The sequence below is a fragment of the Myotis brandtii genome, unplaced genomic scaffold, assembly GCF_000412655.1.
Source record: "Myotis brandtii unplaced genomic scaffold, ASM41265v1 scaffold152, whole genome shotgun sequence".
In the NCBI taxonomy this organism is placed as follows: domain Eukaryota; kingdom Metazoa; phylum Chordata; class Mammalia; order Chiroptera; family Vespertilionidae; genus Myotis; species Myotis brandtii.
In genome coordinates, this window is record NW_005355502.1 from 1,190,299 (window position 1) to 1,210,611 (window position 20,313).

The 20,313-nt window shown below is 52.6% G+C and overlaps 1 protein-coding gene and 1 long non-coding RNA gene across 2 annotated transcripts in view; one reads left to right on the forward strand and one right to left on the reverse strand.

Moving 5' to 3' along the window:
- DNAH3 (dynein, axonemal, heavy chain 3) overlaps positions 1-20,313 on the reverse strand; it is a 219,115-nt gene that overhangs the window by 12,884 nt on the left and 185,918 nt on the right. The window contains exons 49-54 of the mRNA XM_014535835.1: positions 18,947-19,163; positions 17,072-17,254; positions 12,167-12,365; positions 7,153-9,294; positions 4,448-4,673; positions 627-871 (exon numbers count right to left, since the gene is read on the reverse strand). Coding sequence (XP_014391321.1) covers positions 627-871; positions 4,448-4,673; positions 7,153-9,294; positions 12,167-12,365; positions 17,072-17,254; positions 18,947-19,163 — 3,212 coding nt within the window. The remainder of the gene's footprint in view (positions 1-626; positions 872-4,447; positions 4,674-7,152; positions 9,295-12,166; positions 12,366-17,071; positions 17,255-18,946; positions 19,164-20,313) is intronic.
- LOC106725280 lies at positions 12,316-17,143 on the forward strand. The gene is made up of 3 exons (XR_001361143.1): positions 12,316-12,389; positions 13,511-13,568; positions 17,003-17,143. It is a non-coding gene; the product is annotated as an uncharacterized LOC106725280 (long non-coding RNA).

The window sequence follows — 20,313 nt, forward strand, 5'->3', positions numbered from 1 at the left end:
CTCTGTGCAGGGCCAGGGCGCGCGTGCAGCCGGGCGCGTGTGCAGGGAAAGGAAGAGGATGCTCAGAGGACCCCCAGAGACAGCTGCCTCCTGGTTAAGGAGCACGAGCTGAGGGCCCTGCAGGGTCACGTCCAGGCTGTGGAGCAGATCAGCCGCAGCGGCCGCCGCGGACGGCCAGGAGCCTGTCAGCGTGCGCTGCTTGGCTCTCACGGGAACCAGTCAGCATCTAGAGAAGTGAGGCCATGGCTGGGTATGTTAGTGAACACATCACCTTTATTTTTTCGAGAAGCACAGACAAACATGTCCCAGCGTATTTCTTTCCTTGTCATGCTATAAACTACCTGGTGGTGCTTTGTGGACAATGGCCACCGTGCCCCAGGTGGGCGCATACACATCTCACGCCCCGATTCTCTCACCGTCACGTGACTTCAGCAACACCTCTTTTCCTGGCATCGACACTGACCTGGTTCTGGGGTTGCCAGGTTTATTAAATACAAGTACAGGGCCCTCGGTAAAGTTATAATTTCAGATAACCAACAAGTCCCGTTCAGTACACGTGTGTCCCGAAGGCTGTGTGGCGCACCGTCTCCCCGCATCCCTCTGAGCAGAGCCCGCGCCCCGCCTACCTAGCGGCCCGAAGTTCCGCCGCTCTTGAACGATGGCGTGGAAGAAGCAGAGGCCAAACAGCAGCTTCTGCCACATCTCGGCCTTCGTGCAGCTTTGGAAGAAGACGGGGTCGGAGATGGGGTCGTTGAGGTAGGAGCGCAGGAGGTTGGCCCGCAGCCCTTTGGGAGGCTCGTTGGTCATTTTGATCCCGTTCTGGAGGATGCTGACTGGGAACTTCTCGGAGGGGTAGCTGGTCAGCCAGAGTCTGGAGGGACAGCGACCCAACTACTTAGAGCAGTGATTCCCAAAGTGGGTGCTACCGCCCCCTGGTGGGCGCTGCAGCGATCCAGGGGGGGCGGTGATGGCCACAGGTGCATTTGGGGGCGATGAGTAACTGCTATTAAAATTTAAAAAAAATTAATTTCCAGGGGCTGAGTAATATTTTTTCTGGAAAGGGGGCGGTAGGCCAAATAAGTTTGGGAACCACTGACTTAGAGCAACGCAGTAACTTAAATGGAAAAACCAGTAACACAGATATTAGCCACCATCCACTGAGCACCGCCCAGTGCCGCCAGGCTAAGAACCAACACGTCCCTTCCTGTGCTTTGCCTCCCAGCCCCTCTGTGGGGGGTTGCGACCCCTCTGACCAGAGAGGAACTGGGAGCGTGGAGATGCCGAGTGGGTGTTTCACGTGCACACCCCCTAGAAGTGGCTGAACTGAGAGGTGAGCCGGGCTCCCGCCGTCCAGGCCCCGTCTGCCCTGCTGGACTGGCTGAGCTAAAGCCCGCACCCAGGAGAGGCTGAAGTGAGCCAGCTCCCAGCTCCCAGCTCCCAGCTCCTCACAGCCTTGCTGTTAGAGAGGAAACGGGGCAGGCGGGGGAGAAAAGGCAAGCAAACCGATGCCACAGTAAATGCATTATTGAACCAAGACCGCAGGGCAGAAGAGAAGTAATGTCCCCACGGGAACAGGAGGTTTCTATTGCAGAGAGAAGTCTGCAATCCGCCCAGCCAGGGGCAGAAGCCAGCAGGGCCTGCTTTTGTAAATACAGTGCTCAGCCCTGGCTCTGCCCCTTCATTTACATATGACTTGCGGCTGCTTTCCTGCAGCTGACTACAGTGGGGCCTTGACTTACGAGAGTCCCGACTAACGAGTTTTTTGAGATACTAGCTGTCTCTCCGCCCGATTTTTTGCATTGAGTTGACAGAGTAATTTGAGTTAACGAGCTCCTTAACAGGCTCCTTAATGAGCTCAGTCTCGGATCGAATTAAACTCGTAAGTCAAGGCCCCACTGTAGTTGCAACAGAGACCACGTGGCCTCAAAGTCTGAAATATTCACTATCTGGCCCTTTACAGAGAAAGCTTGCTGACCACAGTCATGGAGGCGGCATTTGGAACAGGCCCTGAAGGTATGGAAGGCTTCTTCCTTTGAAATATAAAAGCTTATCTATGCGCACAAAAATGGGAACATATGCAAATGTGTGTAGAAGCAAAAAGATGGTAACTTCACCTCAGTGAGTTAACACTTTGGCGCACTGGCGTCTAGGCTTTCCTTCGTCTGTGTTTCCTACCCGAGCTCCGTGGCAGCCTGTTCTGTTTCATTTTGCAGGTTTTTGTTTGTTTGCTTTGCTAGACTTTAGAGAGGTTTACCAACAGGCGAATCTGGTGACGGAAGGCCATTAGAAACACAGGACGCAGCTGAGCGTCCACACAGGCGAGGAGGTCGGGAGGAGGCACGGCCCTGTGGGTCCAGGCCTGGGACTGGGAGGTGGGAAGAGGCTATCGCTGCTGGCTTGAGGCCTGGCCTTAGTCTGCAGATGGCCGACATCTAGTTCAGGCCCAGAAAACCAACCTGATGCTGCAACATATTTTTGAAGTAATTGCCCACTTTTAAAAATGTAGGGTTTTCTTTTAAAATTCTAGATCCCTACATACCCTTTAAATAACGACAACATCCAATCACAAGAGGCTTGCGTTCCTGCATGGCAACACCAGCGGCATGAGCAGGGGCTGCTCTTCTTCCTCTAAGGGCGTGGCTTCTCCTCTACCGTCCCCACCGCTCCCGGTTGTGTCCGCCTGAGGCTGACGGCCAGGGTGACTGCTGCTGTAGTGTGGAAAGTGGAATGTTCCTGTGCCTAGTCCCCCTCCCTCATCTGTGGCACATTCCTGGCTCCTGTAGGTACCTGAGCTCATGCCTTTTGGATTAGGAACATAGTATTGAGGACCTTAATGAATAATTTTTTCTTCATTGAGTGTGTCCTCCCGGTTGTGCCCGCCTGAGGCTGACAGCCAGGGTGACTGCTGCTGTAGTGTGGAAAGTGGAATGTTCCTGTGCCTAGTCCCCCTCCCTCATCTGTGGCACATTCCTGGCTCCTGTAGGTACCTGAGCTCATGCCTTTTGGATTAGGAACATAGTATTGAGGACCTTAATGAATAATTTTTTCTTCATTGAGTGTGTCATTAATGGTCAATGAATCAACTCATCATCCCAAACCAAACAGAATTCTTGAAACTAGTAGATCCCACTTAAACTCTTACATGAATCTTCCCTGAGTCTTACATGAATAGAGTCAACTATGGCCTAGTCTGGCTTTGTAAATAAACACTAAACACGTTCCTATTTTCAGGCAGACATGACTAAAATGAAAACATCCACCAGGCTTTGGGGAAGAACAAGAGTTGGCAAAGTCTCTGTAAAGCAGCAGTTCTCAACCTGTGGGTCGCGACCCCTTTGGCGGTCGAACGACCCTTTCACAGGGGTCACCTAGGACCATCCTGCATATCAGATATTTACATTACGATTCATAACTGTAGCAACATTATAGTTATGAAGTAGCAACGAAAATAATTTTATGGTTGGGTCACAACATGAGGAACTGTATTTAAAGGGCCAGAAGGTTGAGAATCACTGCTGTAATGGATCAAATAGTAAGCGCTCAGCCTTTGCAGGCAGATGGTTGCTGCCACATTACCTACAGCATGAAAGCATCCTTGATCCTTGATAATATATAAGTGAGCATTGCTGTATCGCAACAAAACTTTATTGATGGACAATGACATTTTAATTTCATATCATTTTCATGTGTCATGAGGTATTATTCTTCTGATTTTTTTCAACCATTAAAAAATGTAAAAACTATTCTTAGCTTATACACCAGACATCACCAAGCAGTCGCCTGGGTGTGGCCCCGGCTGTATGGCTGGCCCTGCTGGACCAAGAGCACTACTGCACATGGGAGTTGAAAGGGGCTTTGAAGTCTGTCTGGTTCATCTCCTCACTCTGCAAATGTACAACCAAGCTACTTGCTGGGCTTTAAAGTTCACAGAAACACATAGCTGTTTCCAGTGTTTCATGGCGCCTGAGAAATAGGCCAGAGCAAGGACAGCGGAGCCTAGACTACAGGTGAGATATTTTTAAAGACAAAGAATTTTAAGCATCAGATTTGCTGACATTTAATGGACCTTTCCAGACACATTTCCTATCACCTCCCCTCAACAACATCTCACACCAGGGTCACAGCATAGCTTCTTGGTGCTTCCCTAACACCATCTTTGCTTTTTACAAATGCTGTCCCCTCTGCCTGGAATGTCCTTCCTGGTGAACTCCTATTCACCTTTCAAAACCCCAGGCCAATATCAGTCCTCCAGGTCTCCCCGACTCTCCCTTCCCCCTCCGTGTCCCAGGGCCCTTCTTAGAACATGAACATTGCTCCTCTGCAGGCTGCCTTCTGCTAGACTGAGCCTCCTAAGGCAGAACTGTGTCTGGTCGTCTTCGCCTTCCCTGCCACCAGCACGGTGCCTGGAGCCGCGCCGCGCAGGACAGGCAGCGCGGGAGCCTCTCACCTGAAGCTGACGTTGGTGTTCTCAGGGACGATCACCTCCTCACAGATCTTCTCCAGGGCAGGCATCCAGCTCGTGGCCAGGTGGCAGTTCTGTAAGACCACCCAGGTCCCCTCTTTGATGGCGATGTTGATCATTTTGGCCGCAATAGGGCCTTGGCCTTGGCCCAGGGATATGATCTGTGTTTTGGTACCTCCCATGTCAAGATCCTCCGCAAACTTCAGCAGGCCTGGGGCCAGGAGGAAAAGGGGCTTTTAAGAGAATGAGCCAGCCAAGACCATATTCACAGTCACGTCACAGGGGGGCCACGTTACAATTCTGGGCTCCAAAAGACACTCACTGACTGCTGGTAATTACAAATAAGCAAGTCTCTGGGGAAATTTTAGACTTTGGTGAAGATGGAGAGCAAAGACACTATTGGTCCCTCTTTTGCTCTGAATATACAGACATTATTGATTTTTAAAAATTACAGAAACTGAAAAAAATCAGGGTTGAAGGAAAGAGAAATTCCCAGGTGCCAAAAATAAAGACAGAGATCAAAACTAGAGAGGTGAGCACAGAGCCAAAGGACAAGGAACTGGGATTTTAGGAATTTATTTTACTGGGAAAACCAGGTGTTTGTACAGCGAAATTTCAGGTAAGTCTCACTTCTCTCTCCCTCAGAGGCAGCAATGCTACTAGGTTCTGTGAGTCCTCCCAGAGACATTTATGCATTTCAGGCATGCGGAACACGATTATACTCACACCAATTGTGGACCCCACATGTGCTTCCTTCACTCAGAGGTCCCCTCGTCAGTCCATGTGTAAAGGCCCTATTCTTTGTCATGGTTGCAAAGGATTTCCCCATTGGAAAATACCACAAGTCATTTAACCCGCTTAGAAGCGGTGTTTGCCCATGGGAGATGGGCATAACTTTGCACTCAAAAGAGGTGGGGTGCTGGAACTGAGATTTAAAAAAAAATAAAGTTAGGGTCCTCCAAGGGCTGCACCTTCATGGAGAGAAGGCCAGAAATCTGGTCACTGACTCAAGAAGCACCGTGGAAGCTGCCACTGGCTTGCAGCCTGGATGGGAAAATAAAAACCCTCCAGTGAGAAATCAGAGCAGGCAGCCTACGCCACAGGTCCCCACGCTGAGAAAATCCCTATATACTGACCTGGAACGGGACACCCGGGCACCGTTGTTTGCGTCTATAGACTATTCAGTTAGGGCACTCCTGAAACCCACGCCAGCGAGACCCCCACAAAACAACACACGCTGCTGTTGGTGAACGCACAGTAAACTACCACCAACTACCAACCACGCTCAGGGACTGTCAGCACAGACAACAAATGGGAGAACTGATGTCCCAAGGATTACACACGGACTCTGCTGTGGGCTGAATTCCGCCCCCCCAGATCCATATCTTGAGGTCCTGACTCCCAGGACCTGGGTCTTTACAGAGGTAGTTAAATTGAAATGAGGTCAAGAGGGCGGGTCCTAATCCACTATGACTGGTGTCCTTACACGAGGAGATGAAGACAGGCATAGAGGGAAGACCCTGTACAAACACAGGAAGCAGGTGGCCACGAGTGAGCGCGGAGAGGCCTCAGCAGCCCTGAGCGTGGACTTCTGTTCTCCAGGACCGGGAGGAACCACGTCTGCCGTTCAAGGCACCCGTCTTTGGTATTGGTTGTGACAGCCCCAGCTGATCTTTGGCGATAACGTATTGGCACAGAACCTGGAAAGGAGACCCATGGCTCCCAGCTGCCACCTCTGACTGCCTTCGTGGGCAGGTGCTGGATCCGCCTGGGTCAGGTGCGTGTCACACCCCTTGGCCTTCTCCCAACACGCCAACCTTGTCATTTGCGTTTCTGACACTCTTCCTTCATTCAGCAACAGAGACAACTAAAGCTTTGCAATCCCTCAACGGAACAGAAAACTAATTCCTGAAAACAACACATACCCTTTAATAAGCACAAATGATTCCTGGGAAAATACACAACCTGGTAACAGTGGCTACTCCTGGGAGCACTAGGAAGAGGCACCTTCACTCTACATAAGCGTTCCTCGGCCTCAGCTCTCCTGACAGGCGGGGCCAGATAATCCACTGTTGAGCCCTGTGCACTGTGAGGTGTTCAGCACCCTGGTCTCTACCTACTAGATGCCAGTAGCACCCCTAGTTGTGACAATAAAAATGCTCCCCACTTTGTAAAATGTCCCTTGAGGGCAAAATGGCCCTGGTTGAGCCACACTTCTACACCTTATGGCATTGCTTGGTTGTTAAATCATGACTCACAGTACTAATTATCCAAAAAGTTAAAAAATTAAAAGAAAAGAGGAAAGCCCAGCTGAGATAGTCAGAAAAAATGGTTTAAAACAAAGGTGGCCAATTAACAGCCAGGCTAAATCTAGCCACAGCTTGGCCCTCGCACAATTTTTAAGAAAACATTTGAATGAGTTCTCAAGATGTCAAAAGGAGTGCTTTTTGCATTTCTTGTTTCTCTTGAAAAAATCAGATGATCTGGCTCACAGCACCAGAGGGCACAGAGGGTGGAGTAGCAGCTGGCCCTTTAGGCGGGAAAGAAACCTGCAGTCGCCACGCCCCACCCCGCCCGGCCTATTCACTGCTGGCCTTCAGAGCCATCTGAATTGGAGATGCCTGCTAAAGGGGACATGCTATTGCCATCCATTCACATTTTGGGCTCTTCATACCACAGTCCACCCTTACCTGCCATTGGGTCTGCGCCGGGAGACAGCACGAAAATCAGGGGTGTGCAGCAGCTGGAGTCATTGTAGGACCCCTGGAGGTCAAATGTAGGGGTCTCAATGTACACGTTGCCCATGTGCTCAGCAATGAACTCCCGGGTGGCCGGGATCATCTTGTCGGGCCGCAAACATCGCAGGATCACCATTCTCTCCAACCCTTGAAGGAACTTCCAAATGCCAGGGAACTTCTCCTCGTGGGGGTATGCTGAGTCATAGATGAGCTTCCATTTATCAGCATTTTCTTCCAAATGTTCCATCAGGCCATTCAATCCTGACAACGAGGATGCACGAACCACTTCGGCCCACGCTTTCTCAGACAGCCATTCAGAAACTGGGTTGGGGAAGGGGTTGTCCAGGGCCACGCCGCCAGTGAGGAGAAAGTACCAAATTTCCTCGTTAATTAGCTTTTTCTCTTTCAAGATGCCAATGGTCAGGAGGAGGGAGAAAACCAGCTTGTCCTTCTCAAACAGAGAGCGGCAGATATTGTTGTAGATGCTGAGGGTGAAGTACTCAATGATGTACTCAATGCGCAGGTCCAGCTGGTCACTCTTCTTGCTGTGCACCAGCGACTGCATGTAGAGGTTGATGAACCATGTCAGGGAGTACTGGTACATCGGCTCGATGTTGGCCAGGTCAGAGATACAAAAGAAGACGGTGGCAGAGTGGACAGCCACCGGCTTGTAGCCCATCCGAGTCTGGTCGATCTGCGTTTCTGTCACCGAAGCAATTTCCTGTTTCTCGGAGATCTCTTCAGACAGCTCCTTGGAGGAGGACAACACATTGATGGCCGTCTCATCCTCAAGGATGTTGCCCTCAGACAAGGAGAGGATCTCTAGGATCTTGTCTTCAATCTCCTTTAACTGCTTCTTGTTCTTGGCACTTTCCACAATCAACTTGTTCTTTTTCTCTTCCAGTTCTGGCTTCTCCTTGGCAGCCACGATGCCAAGCAGCTGATCTTGGAGGCCCAGGGGGGTGATCATGAAGTTGAGGAGGCAGACTTTCACCGCGACTTCAGGGAGGTAATGTGGGTTCCTCAAGCGGGTAGTGATGTATAGCTTGAAGTCCTTGGAGTATTCGATGATGTTTTCACCCAGCCTCATGTACTCGACCCCTTGCTGCCTGAATGTGGACTTGAGCAGGATGGGCTCAATGAAGGCATCCAGCTCTGCCCCCACGTTCTCTAGTAGGACAGGGGTGCCAAACTGCAGGGCATTCTCCAGTGTCCTCACATAGTTGCTGTCCGAGAACTTGATGACAGACAGCTTGTTCACTTTCTCCATGTTCTTGATCCACTTGTTGGCCTGCCCCTGAGGGTCAATCATCAAGGCCCAGCGTCTGGAATTGGACACAATGATGCCATTGTCGATGGAGAAGGAATCAACAGGCAACCCGGCCATCTGCCAGGCTCGGGTTTTTATGGGATCCCCCAACGTGTTGCTGAGACTGAAGTCACTGGAGCCGGGGATGACCCTCTTGCTACACTGGGCCAGCCACTGATTTTGGCACTTGGCCCGATAATCCACGGTAAAGGCCCCTAGGTAAGCCACAGTCCCCGCAGACACCAGCACATCCCCGGTCAGATTAGTATAGCGGATCCCCAGCTGCCGGGCAGCCTCTGTCCATCGGTCCTTCTCTCCCCCAAGACCGCTGATGAGCTTTTCTGCCCTGATGAGCTTTTGGGAGCAGATATCAATGTTTTCTTCCAAGGTCATCTTCTTGATGTTCATCTCCTCAAATTCATCGTTCAGGGCCTGGAGGCGGTCCTCCACCAGCTTCAGCTCTGCTCTCTTCAGGTTCAGCTTCTGCATCTGGATGTCCAGCTTCCCCTCTGCCTCCTTCAGCCGCTCCCGCTTGGGAGCGACCACCTTGGTCACGCGGTCGTACACCTCCATGGCTCTCACCCACTTGCACAGACCCTCACAGGCAGATGACACGTTTTTAATGACGGCCGGCTGGAAATCTGGGTGGTCGATAAATCTCTCTCGGATCCGTTTCATGATTATTAGGGGGATGTTGTCTTTGTCATATGTCTTAAGGCTCTCCAGGAACTTCAGATCGCCAAGAACTTTTCTTGATACCCCCCAGTAATCTTCTATCATTTTGCCTGTCAAGTGAGCAAAGGAATAAGACTATCATTAAGATTTCTGGCTGAGACTTAAAGCTTTGCAGTGACGGTTCCTCAGATCTGGCAAAAAAATTCAAATCCTATAGAGGACTTTAAAATACTCTGTATGATACCATAACGATGGACACGTCCTTATATGTTTGTCCAAACCCGTAGAATGTGCTCCTCCAAGGGCATTCAGTCGTGTAAACTATGGGCTTTGGGTGACTATGATGTGTCCGTGTAGGTTTGCTGTGGTGGCGGGTGTTGATAATGGACGGGAGAGACTGTGCATGGGTGAGGGCAGGGGAATATGGGAAACCTCTTTGATGTGAACTTAAAGCTGCTTTAAAGATACAAAATCTAAATAAGAAAAGGAAAGTCTAAGCTCCTCACCATGGTCTGGGAGGCCTACTGACCTCACCCCTCATCGCTGCCTTGCTCTTCGGACGCCAGTCACGAAGGGCCTCCTGCAACGCCTCGCTGTCCGAGGCTTCCCTACATGAGCTGTGCGTGCCTGCAGCTGGCTCCTGACCAGACTGGGGGCTCATTTTAGAAACCACCCTCACGGGCCACAGAGGGGTTTCCCTAGATGAGCCCCAACGAGCGGCCCCTGCACCCCTCCCACAGCATTGCCCTTCATCCCAGCAGCTAGAGCGTCTGTTCTTTTTACAGCATCTGTTGCAAGCTGTGACATTTTGCTTACTTTTTATTGCGGCCTCTCCCTCACAGCGGTGAGGGGTCTGTGTTTACTGTTCTCCGCACAGTGCCTGAGACTCGGTCATCGGTCTGTATTGAATGAATGTTGCCCCTCATCCCAGCCATAGATGGAGAGGGCAAAGGAGTCATGGCATGTGTTTTAAATATTCTTTTTCGTGTCTGGGAGGTGGACTGGATGGAACGAACCCAAAGCGTCCTCCTCGTGAGTGAGTGGGGGCCCAAGAGAAGGCGGTGGGGGGAAGAAGACTGCAGCTGGACAGAGGCCCTCTGCCACCTGCCCAAGACGAAGCCGGGCCTGTTCTCCTTAGCCCTCGTCACGCTGACCCCGGGCTGAGTGAGCCCTGACCTCATCCCAGGCGGCTCCTAAAAGGCTGACAGGTTGGAAAGGTTGGAGGCCTTTTGGCTCATGGCACTGTAACCATCGCTCATCCTAACAAGCGTCCATGAGTCCTGGCTACGGGCTCAGTTGTTTGGAGCGTCGTCCACGGTGGAGGGTTTGATTCCAGGTCAGGGCACATGCCTAGGTTGCAGGTTCCACCCCCGGTCGGGCAACCGATTGATGTTTCTGTCTCACATTGATGTTTGTTTTTTCCCTCCTCTCTCTCTCTTTCTCTCTCCCTTCCTCTTTCTCTCAACTCAATGAAAAAGTCCTTGGGTGAGCATTTAAAAAAAGCTGTACTTGAGGCATCATATTAATTACAACAGTGCAAATGTGTCCTGTTTCTAACTCAAGCACAGCGATCAAACATTCCCATGGAGGTTTTTGTTTACCGTCAGGAGAGTGACCCGCTCCATGTAAATCCAGGATGCCCAAAACTAACTGCAGCCCACTGTCCGGGCTGAATGCTGCAGGGTAAGTGAGTAGTGCACACAATTTGCTTTACCTTTGAGCTAGAGAGGCGAACAATGGGTCCTGTGTGGATCATCAATGATCCAAGAAGAGAAATGACTGCTGGGACCTGGCTATGATTTGTGCACCGTTCTCACCCCCAGCTGCACCTTCGAACCACACAGGAGTTCAAAAAAATAAAATAAAATGCTAATTCACACAGAGGCCATGCCCAGACCAACGGAGTGAGGATCCCCACGGCTCTCAAAGAGGCGCCGGCGGGGCCGGGCTTCAGCCTCTTCATGCCCCGCGGGTCCTGGGTGCCCCGAGTGGAGATGTGCTGGCTGGCTCACCTTGCTCAGCCCCACTGAACGCCCCGCACCTGCTGCCCTAACGGCCCCCTGTCAAGTCCACACCGGCTTGTCCATTCCCCATTCCTTCTGCGTCTCCTTCATGGGGCTTCGGCCACCACCACCAGGAAAGAGGGAGTGCTAACCAATGGGAAGTGGAAGCCTCAACCTCGTTCAATTCCAAGGCACCTGTCTTCATACAAGACCCTACATGGAAATCTGATTTTAAGGAGACTGAACATTTACCTATTAATGCGGCTAGTCTCACTTATATAAGGCGCTTTCCTCTCTCCCCTGGAATCCTTGTCTCCCCACCTCCCTCCCAGTCTGCCTCTGCCTCCCTCTGCTCATCTCTCTGCCTCAGATTCTCCTCTACCATCTCATATTCCTCCTCCCTCTTCTTCTCCCGTAGTGTCTGTGTCTCCTTGTCTCTCTCTTCTTCCCCTTGCTCTACGTTTGCATGTCTCTCTCTCTCTGTACCTCTGCGTCCCTCTCCATTTCTCTCTCACTGGCAGCCTTTGTGTTTCTGTCTTTGTCTGTTTCTCTTCACAGCCTCCATGTCGTTCTCTCCCGTTTCTCTGTTTGACACTGTGCTTGAGTCTGTCCCCCATCCTCTCTCTCTGTCGCTGTCTCCATCTGCCCCCTAATTCCTTCCCTCGGATCTCTCCCTGTTCATGATCTCTTTGTGTCTATGTGCCTGTGGGTCTCCCTGACCTTCGTCTTTGTAATGATTTGCAGGCAGGAGCTTTGACTGCTCAGCTCTCCTGCGAAACCAGCATTTTCCTGGCTCCTGGGAGGAGAGGGGCGGTGAGGAGGCACAGGGAGCTCTCTGGTCTGGAGCGCACGCACAGCCTGGCGCCCCTCTCGCTTCCTCCGAGATTGCGCACACTGCCTGCGGGGGTGTGTGTGGGTGTGTGTGTGTGTGTGTGTGTGTGTGTGTGCACACGCGGGCGCCACGCGCTGGGCGGGTTACCGCTGCCACTGGGGTCCGGCTTCCTCTCAGGTTTCAGCCCTTTCATGACACAGATGCTCTCCATGACCAGCTTGACGGGGCCGGGGGGGTTCTGCATGGACTTCACCATGGAGATGTCCGCTGGGTTCAGGGTGTCGAGCGCAGCCAGTGCGGCCTCCAGTGCTGGCATGGCCTCGGCCAGGTCCCCCTCACACTCGTCCTGCGGGCACACGGGGACAAAGGGGTGAGCGCAGCGCCTGGCATGCCTGGCACGGGGAGGATGAGGCTCTGCTCCTGGAGAAAACCGTCCGGGAGGGGGTGGGCAGAGGCACCGCCCACGGCCGTTCTTCCGGGAAGGTGCCCAGGGCTCTGGGTGCGGGGAGGCCGGCACGGCCCTTGGGGGCTGCAGCCTGGATGCCTTGGACATTTAGGAATTCAGATGGTTTGTAATATTAAAAAAAATCAAGCCTTTGTTTTTAAAAAAATTCCCAAGAGATATATGTAGTGGGGACCAAGGATGGGTTGAGCGATGAAGGATGAGTCTTCACAGGTGAGTGACAGATGGGAAGAGGGTCAGGGCCAGTCCAGGGAAGATGAAGGTGCGGGGAGCTGAGCGGGGAGGGGCAGGGGCAGGACGCGGCTCAGGGGGATGCAAGGTCGAGTGTAGGAGTGAGAACAGGCATAGAGACGGGAGTTGGCTAGTGACATCTGGGAGGAGACATTATTTCCTCATTTAAAAACAAAATTAACACAATGAAATATCAGCCATAAAAATACTGATTCATGAAATAACACAGACATAAGCCTTGAACACTTCATGCTGAGTGACAGGAACCAGACACAGAACCCCGGCCGCCGTGATCCCATATACATGCATGTGCAGAGAAATCCTGTGAGGCAGGAAGTCGGCGAGTGGCTGCCAGGGTCCGGAGGGGAGTCGGGGGCTGCTTGTGAGGAGGAAAATATTCTGGATTTAAATAATGCCGGTGGTTGTACAACTCTGTGAAAATGCGAAAAGCCACAATTGCATAATTTAAAAGGGTGGATCTAATGGTATGTGAGTTACATCTCAATTAAAAAAAGAAAGCTTAACATTATGAAACTTTTAGAACAGGAAGGGATCTTATAGAGTAGTTAGAGGTCTAATGACCAAATAAGAAAGAAAAAGAAAAACAAGTTTTCAGGAAGCAAATGAGTTAGCTCAGTTTCCGCAGCTGGTCAGGTATGGCACCAAGCTCCAAGCCTGACTCCCAGCTTTGCCCGCAGCCTAGGTGATCCCCAGCCGGTGTGGAGGCGATCCCCAGCCGGTGTGGAGCACAGCCGCAGCCCAGGTGATCCCCAGCCGGTGTGGAGGGCAGCCCGCAGCCCAGGCGATCCCCAGCCGGTGTGGAGTGCAGCCCGCAGCCCAGGTGATCCCCAGCTGGTGAGCAGACTCCACGGGGAGCTTGAGTCTGAGGCAGAGCAGCGAGCCCTGGCGTCTAGATCCTGCAGGTTATGATGATGGGCAAACCGACACAGGTGGTCCTGCTTTCCCACATATGTGTGTGTGTATGTATGCATGTATGGGTACGTGTATCATGGATTCTTTATTATAGGTTTTCCGCTCTCTTATAAACCTACTAGAGGCCTGGTGCACAACATCTGTGCACTCGGTGGGGTGAGGGGGGTCCCTCAGCCCAGCCTGTGCCCTTTCACAGTCTGGGAGCTTTCAGGGGATGTCCAACTGATGGCTTAGGCCCGTGCCCTGTGGGAAGCCGGCCTAAGCCATCAGTTGGACATCCTTACCGCTGCCACAGAGGTTGACCACTATGCTTGCCAGCCGTCAGCCCAGCTTGTGGCTGAACAGCACTCCCCCTGTGGGAGCGCATTGACCACCAGGGGGCAGCACCTGCATTGAGCGTCTGCCCCCTGGTGGTCAGTGCGCATCATAGTGACCAGTTATTCAGCAGTTTGGTTGGTTTGCATATTACCCTATTATTATATAGGATAGCAATGATTTATTTAGCTCCATTACATTCAAACACCCCCCACCCATAAGCAAGCCATGTCCATATCCCTGTATTAAATAAATGAATGGCCAGGCCTGGGCCATTCCACTGGCCCCCACGTCAGCCACGGGATGTGCACCGAGTGGAGGCAGAGGAAGAACCAGCCTGGCCCTGCCTCCCTCACAGCAGCTGCAGAGCTGGGGCAGGGACCAGAAGGCATCGGCTCGGCCACCGCTCTGGGGTCCCCAGGTGCCCGGGGCGCCACATTGCCCTGGTTCTGTTCATGCCGGGGACCCACACCCTGCCTCCCTGCGGCCCAGCCACGGCTCTCCCTCAGGGTCCAGGCCTGGGTTCCCGCTGCTCGCTCGTCGGGCGTCTCAAACTCGCTCTCATCGTGACATTGCTGCCAGGTGATTCCAACTCTGAGTGCAGTGGGTGCCCCTCCCCAGGCCCCCCAGAGAGTCTGGTCCTCGGCTTGGGTGGGGCCTGGGCACTGCACTTCAAGCTCCAGGTGAATCTGCTCTGCAGTTTCCTGGGGCAAATCCGGGGCACCCCCAGGGCACCCCAAAGCACCGAGAGGGGGCAGGGCCAGAGGGGGGCTACTTGATGGTAAACTGTCTGCCTAACATGGTCATTAAAGCGACTCTATGACATTTGGGATATGATGTTAAAAATTTTTTTAAAAGCACGACATAAATTGCAACCATGATATGATTGATGGCAATGATGGAAACGGAGTTAAAGTTGACTTCTTTTGTTTTTTGTTGTTTGGTTAATCCTCACCTGAGGATATTTTTTCCATTAATTTTTAGAAAGAGTGGAAGGGAGGAGGGTGGGGGAAAGAAAGGGAAAGAGAGAGAGAGGGAGAGAGAGAGAGAGAGAGAGAGAGAGAGAAACATCAATGTGAGAGAGACACATTGATTGGTTGCCTCCTGAATACTCCTTCACCGGGGCCAGGGATCGAACCTAGGTACATGCTCTTGCCTGGGAATCAAACCTAAGAGCCTTTGATGCAACAGCAGACGCTCTAACCATTGAGCACACTGGCCAGGGCTCAAGCTGACTTCCCAGCAGGGCTGTGTGACACTGCTGGAATGTGCCCAGCCCTGCAGTAATCCTGGCATCACTTGTCCTCACTAGGAAAAATGATTCATTAACTTAAAAGAATCAGCCAGTTTAAGCCACTGCTGTACTTGTGGGGCCTGCGTTCTGTCAGCCAGTCCCCTCATCTCCTCGTGGGGCGCCCTCCAGGGTCTCCCTCAGGAGGTGAAACCAGCCCAGGACTGCAGCCCTTGGGGCTCAGAAAGGGACTGGGCTCCCCATAAAGCCTCAGGCACTCACACAGCACAGCCTCCTTCCCCTGACTCACCTCCCGACCTCACTCCTGTCCTGGGGGATGGCAGAGCACGGCCCTCCCTTCCCAGCCAAACCAGGAGTGAGTGTGCGGGTCGCTCTGCACCCTCCCTGCCCCTCCTGCCCAGGGACCTCTGCTCCCCTCACACTGCAGAGCAGAGGCCTGGCTGTGAGGCACCCACGCGTGGCGACAGGCTGGCCTTCCTCCAGGCAAGTCCCGGTACAGGGTAAAGGCCCCCTGTCGGGGTGGTTAACACGGGCCCTCGAGCTCGGTGTGCTGGACCATGCGACATGCCTTTGTATCCCCTCTGTCTCCCCAGGTTACAGTGAGGAAGCTGAGCAAATCCTGAGCCCTGAGGTGCCTGATTCTACCAGGAGGAGCTCAAACTAATGTGCCTCCAGCTCCAGGCCAGCCGACACGCCGGCAGGGGGCGGGCGGCTTGTGAACGGGACACCCACGGGCAGCGCCGTCCACGCCTGACGGCTGCTCCCAGGAAGGGGGTCCCGTGTCGCCGATGCTTGACTTTTGTTCTCAGAAAAGCTGACACTTTAGACATTTTACTTGCAGTCTCTTGATTTTGAAAAGTCGATAATTATTCCAAGATCATAAAAGAAAAAAGCGTGTGTCACAGTGCGTCCCCGGCTGCCTGGGCCACACCCTCACTGTGTGACACTGGGACCAGGGGTTGGACCCAGGGCAGCTCCGAGAGGCCAGGCCTCAGGCTCGTTGAAGGGAGCCGTCTGGACGGCCTGTCCTGGAGGAGGCGCCCCGTTATTTATTCACCCTGGAAGCCAGACACTGGCTCAAGCTCCTGCTGTAAGAACGGCCAAAAGGGTTTTCTAACTGCTAATTGGGAGCGTTGGGACAAGTCTGCTACGCTAAGTGCCACACCCTGGGTCCGGTCCCGCCGACTGGCTGTGCAGCTATGGAAGTGCATGCTGTTGACTCTCGGGTACTGTCCTGTCACTCTTGTGCCCAAGGCTGCCGGGCTGCGGGCTGCGCTAGTGGAGCTGTGCAGCTGAAAGTGCTTTGAGAAATATATAGCTTCACGGGAGTGCCAGCCAGGCTTTCCTCCAATAGCTGAGCAGGAAACGCCTGCCCAGGACTGGCAAACGGAGTTCTCTAGGTCAACAATCTGTCCTCAACAAACGTTCGTTCCACCCTATGACATGCCAGGCACACGTGAGCAAAGACGTGATGGAGGAGAGAGGTGTCCAGGCTGGAGGAAGAGTGCTCTGGGCAGAGCCGCCAGCCGGTGCAGGGCCCTGGGCGGAGTGTGCCTTGTGTGTTTTTAAAGAACAGGCAGGAGACCAGCATGGCCAAAGCAGAGTGAGGGGCTCCTAGAGACGAGGGTCGGTCATACTGGGTCTCGTAGGCCTTGACTCTGAGAGACAGAGACTAACACGGTCCGGCTCCCTGGAAACAGCCAGGGGCAGGGAGTGAGCTCATCACCCAGCGGCTGGCGCTGCTGAGACAGTCGCTGCCCTTTCCAAGCCTCACTTTTCTCATCTGCAGGACGGGCCGACCACACGACCACACCTCCCGCAGAGCTGTGCGGGCTCCCCGCCTCCCGGATCTTTATACCTTGATGCCCTGAGCAACGGAGGCAGCGGCGTTGGCTTCCTTTTCATCCGCCTGCACCAGGAGCTTCTTGGCATCGGCTTCTATGGTCTCCTCTTCGATCCGCACCATCATGTTGGCGGTCTCCTCGGACGTCTGGATGAGCTGGGGTTGGAGTGCCGTCAGCTCCACTTGCATGACGGCCACCTGGCAAGGAGACAGGGAGCGAGCGTGACGTTGTGAAATGACCGCGAGGCCGGTCTGAACCATCCTCCAGCCTAGGCATTTGCAGCATAACTGGGGTCTGTTGTTGGCTGGAGTCGCCTGGATGTTTCAATGCTTAGTGAGGTTCACACCAGGCGTTGCAGATTCCGGGCACCCTGCTCGGCACTAGACACATAAACTTAAAACATATCAAAAGGCCTTTCTCGTTGTTGATCCCACCTTCTAGTGTTGGGGGCAGGAGAGGGAGAGCAAGAGCAAGTTAGAAGGAAATCCACTTCATTTATCCATTCATTTATTTGTTTGAGAAAGAGGGAAACAGCGATTTGCTGTTCCATGTATTTATGCATTGTTTCCTGTGTGTGCCGAGTTCGGGGATCATACCTGCAACCCTGGCGTATCGGCTGACGCTCTGATCAACGAGCTCCTACATTGTTTCCAAGTCCGTGAAGGAAGCACGTGAGTGCGGCTGAGATGCCTGGGATGGAAGGGACTTGCAGGCCGTTTCCCTCTCTAAACATTCGAACTGTGTGAGCACCTCTGATGGGAGGCAGCTGGCTGCTGCTGAGGGAGGGGTGCCGTTTCTCAGGCAACTCAATTCATTAGATGTTCCCGATGCAGAGCTGGGACTCCCCCCCTGGTTCTGTGTCCTTATGTGAAGAGGGTTTGTGACCTTGCGCCCAGGCCCGGGAAGCGCGGGGAGAGACGCAGGCACCCTGGCCTGGCCATGACACGGGCTCTGGACCATGCGTCTGACTTTCAGTTCCGGCCTGACCTCTTGGGGCACTGACTCACTGGGCTGCGTGACTGTGGACAGTCACCTGGCCTCTGCGTCTTGGTATCTCCAGGTGAGCTTTCCTATACGCAGCCCTGGGCCTGGGGGGCTCAGGGGGAGTGACCTGCCACCTTCATTCTCTCTCTAAAAGCAAAGGATCCCAGTTGGACCGGCTCAGAGCTAGGAACAGAGCATGAAGGATGCCCATACGGCCTCCCCGGCCCTGGGCTGCAGTGTTCATGGATTTGCTGGGCTCAGCAACGGGCCAACCTACTGGCAAGCATTCAGTTGTCTCGGACCTGTGCTGGTGCTGAAAATCCCTATCTTAATGTGGCTCTCACTTTAGTTGGCTTGTCAAGATGGCCTGTCCAAGCACAAATGAATACAAACTCATACGCCAGGCATTTGGTATTTGTGTCAGCGTTTCAAATCCTCACGACAGCCCACGAAGCACGGACTACCACCTACCAACAGAAGAGGACACTGAGGTCCCAAGAAGCCGGTGAGTTGAGAACTGGGACTGGAGCCCAGGACTCTGATGGCACAGAGCCTGCTCCTAACCGTGGCCTCATCCTGACCAGTGGCTTCTGGCAGGGCCAGGGCCTGGGTAGGCCTGCAAGGCACTCACCTTGGCACAATATTCAAGGGGGCACCAGAAAACGAGTACCACGATACATAGTATTTTGTTGCAATATTTTAAGTCAAAATTAATGCCCCCCAAATCCACGATGAACAAACTATTAAAATCTTGAGTAAAGACAACTCAATGTGCTGGGCTTGGGAGGAGGCTGTGAGGGCGTCCTGCGGGCGGGGATGCTGGGCCTGAATGCAGCACCTGGACAAGGCCCCCCGCGCCCACCGGCCCTCAGCCTCCGCCCCTGCTCTGTGGTGGCCCTTCTCACCTGGGAAGCTGCGAACTGGAGTTTCTGCAGGCCTGTCAGGTAGCGGTTTCTTATCATGTCAACCTCTTGCCTCTTGCTATTTAAGAGGGTCTTAAAGGTTAGGATCAGCTCAAGGTAGGAGGTGGGGGTGACGTAATTGTGTCTGCGAAGTGTGTTGTAGTAGTCGAGTGACAGCTCCTTCACACTCTCCTGGAAGTATTTGCACATGGAGACGACCCTGCCAGGGCAGAGGCGGTGGGTGAGGCCAGAGACACCAGCGTGGCTCTGGGTACAGACGCGAGGATGTGCGAAGGCGCCCTGGGTGGGCCCATGGAATCCCAAATCCTCTGATGGACGCAGGTCAGCAGAGCCAGCAGAAGGGCTGGGGAGGTTTTATGCTGACTGAACAATCTTGGATCAGGTGACCCTAACCCCGGTCACTCTGTGAGTCACCAGGCTGGGCAGGAGCTCTTACCTTGGGCCTGACGAAGCCTCCGGACTTTGCAGAATGATGTTTGTAAATACAGAAAGTAAAATAGGATCACACAGGAAAATAACTATGTTGAAATAGAGTTTTTCAAAATATTTTAAAAACCAAATTTGTTTTATAGTCACATATACGCTTATCAGTGCGTTAAATCAGGATCAGCAAACTTTTTCTCTGTCACAACTACTTAACTCTGCTGTTGTGTATGAAAAAGGGGGCATGGTTCCAATACAATTTATTTACAAAAAAAACCCCCCCCCCCGCCCCCCCCCCCAAAAAACAGGCTGCAAACTGGACTTGGCCTAGGAATCATAGTTTGCTAACTGCTGCATTGAATAAAATTGGGCAGCATGCCTGGAAGCTACCATAGTTTTAAGGGAATATCTGTAATGACTATGAAAAAGCCCATGTTATTTTTATTGGTAACAAAGTCACAGGTCTTGCTAATACTACTGGGTTTACTGCCTACATTCATCATGGAAGAAAATGCAAAATCTCAGCTGGATGTGAGAATGAGATGTAGTTTTCCCCATTCATATTCACTCACCCCCTGAGTTCTATTCATGGGCCTACAGACCCAGGCTAAATCTTCTGGCCTACAGAACAAAGTCTAACGTTCTTAAGACAGAACTGAAAGCCACGCCCACTCTGAACCCCGTCTGCTTCTTCATTTCCCACCCATTCATTCAATAGCAGTCCCAGGCCCCTGCCAGGCACTAAGGCAGGGGTGGGCAACCCCTGGCACGCGTGCCAAACATGGCATGCCAGTAACTTTTGCTGGCATGCGAAACCCTCTCTTATAATCTTCCATTTACAATTTTTTTCTTAATATCGACTTTTTTTATTTTTAGATAAATTCAGTGTAGGTGCATCTTAGATAAATAAATAATTTTACATAACA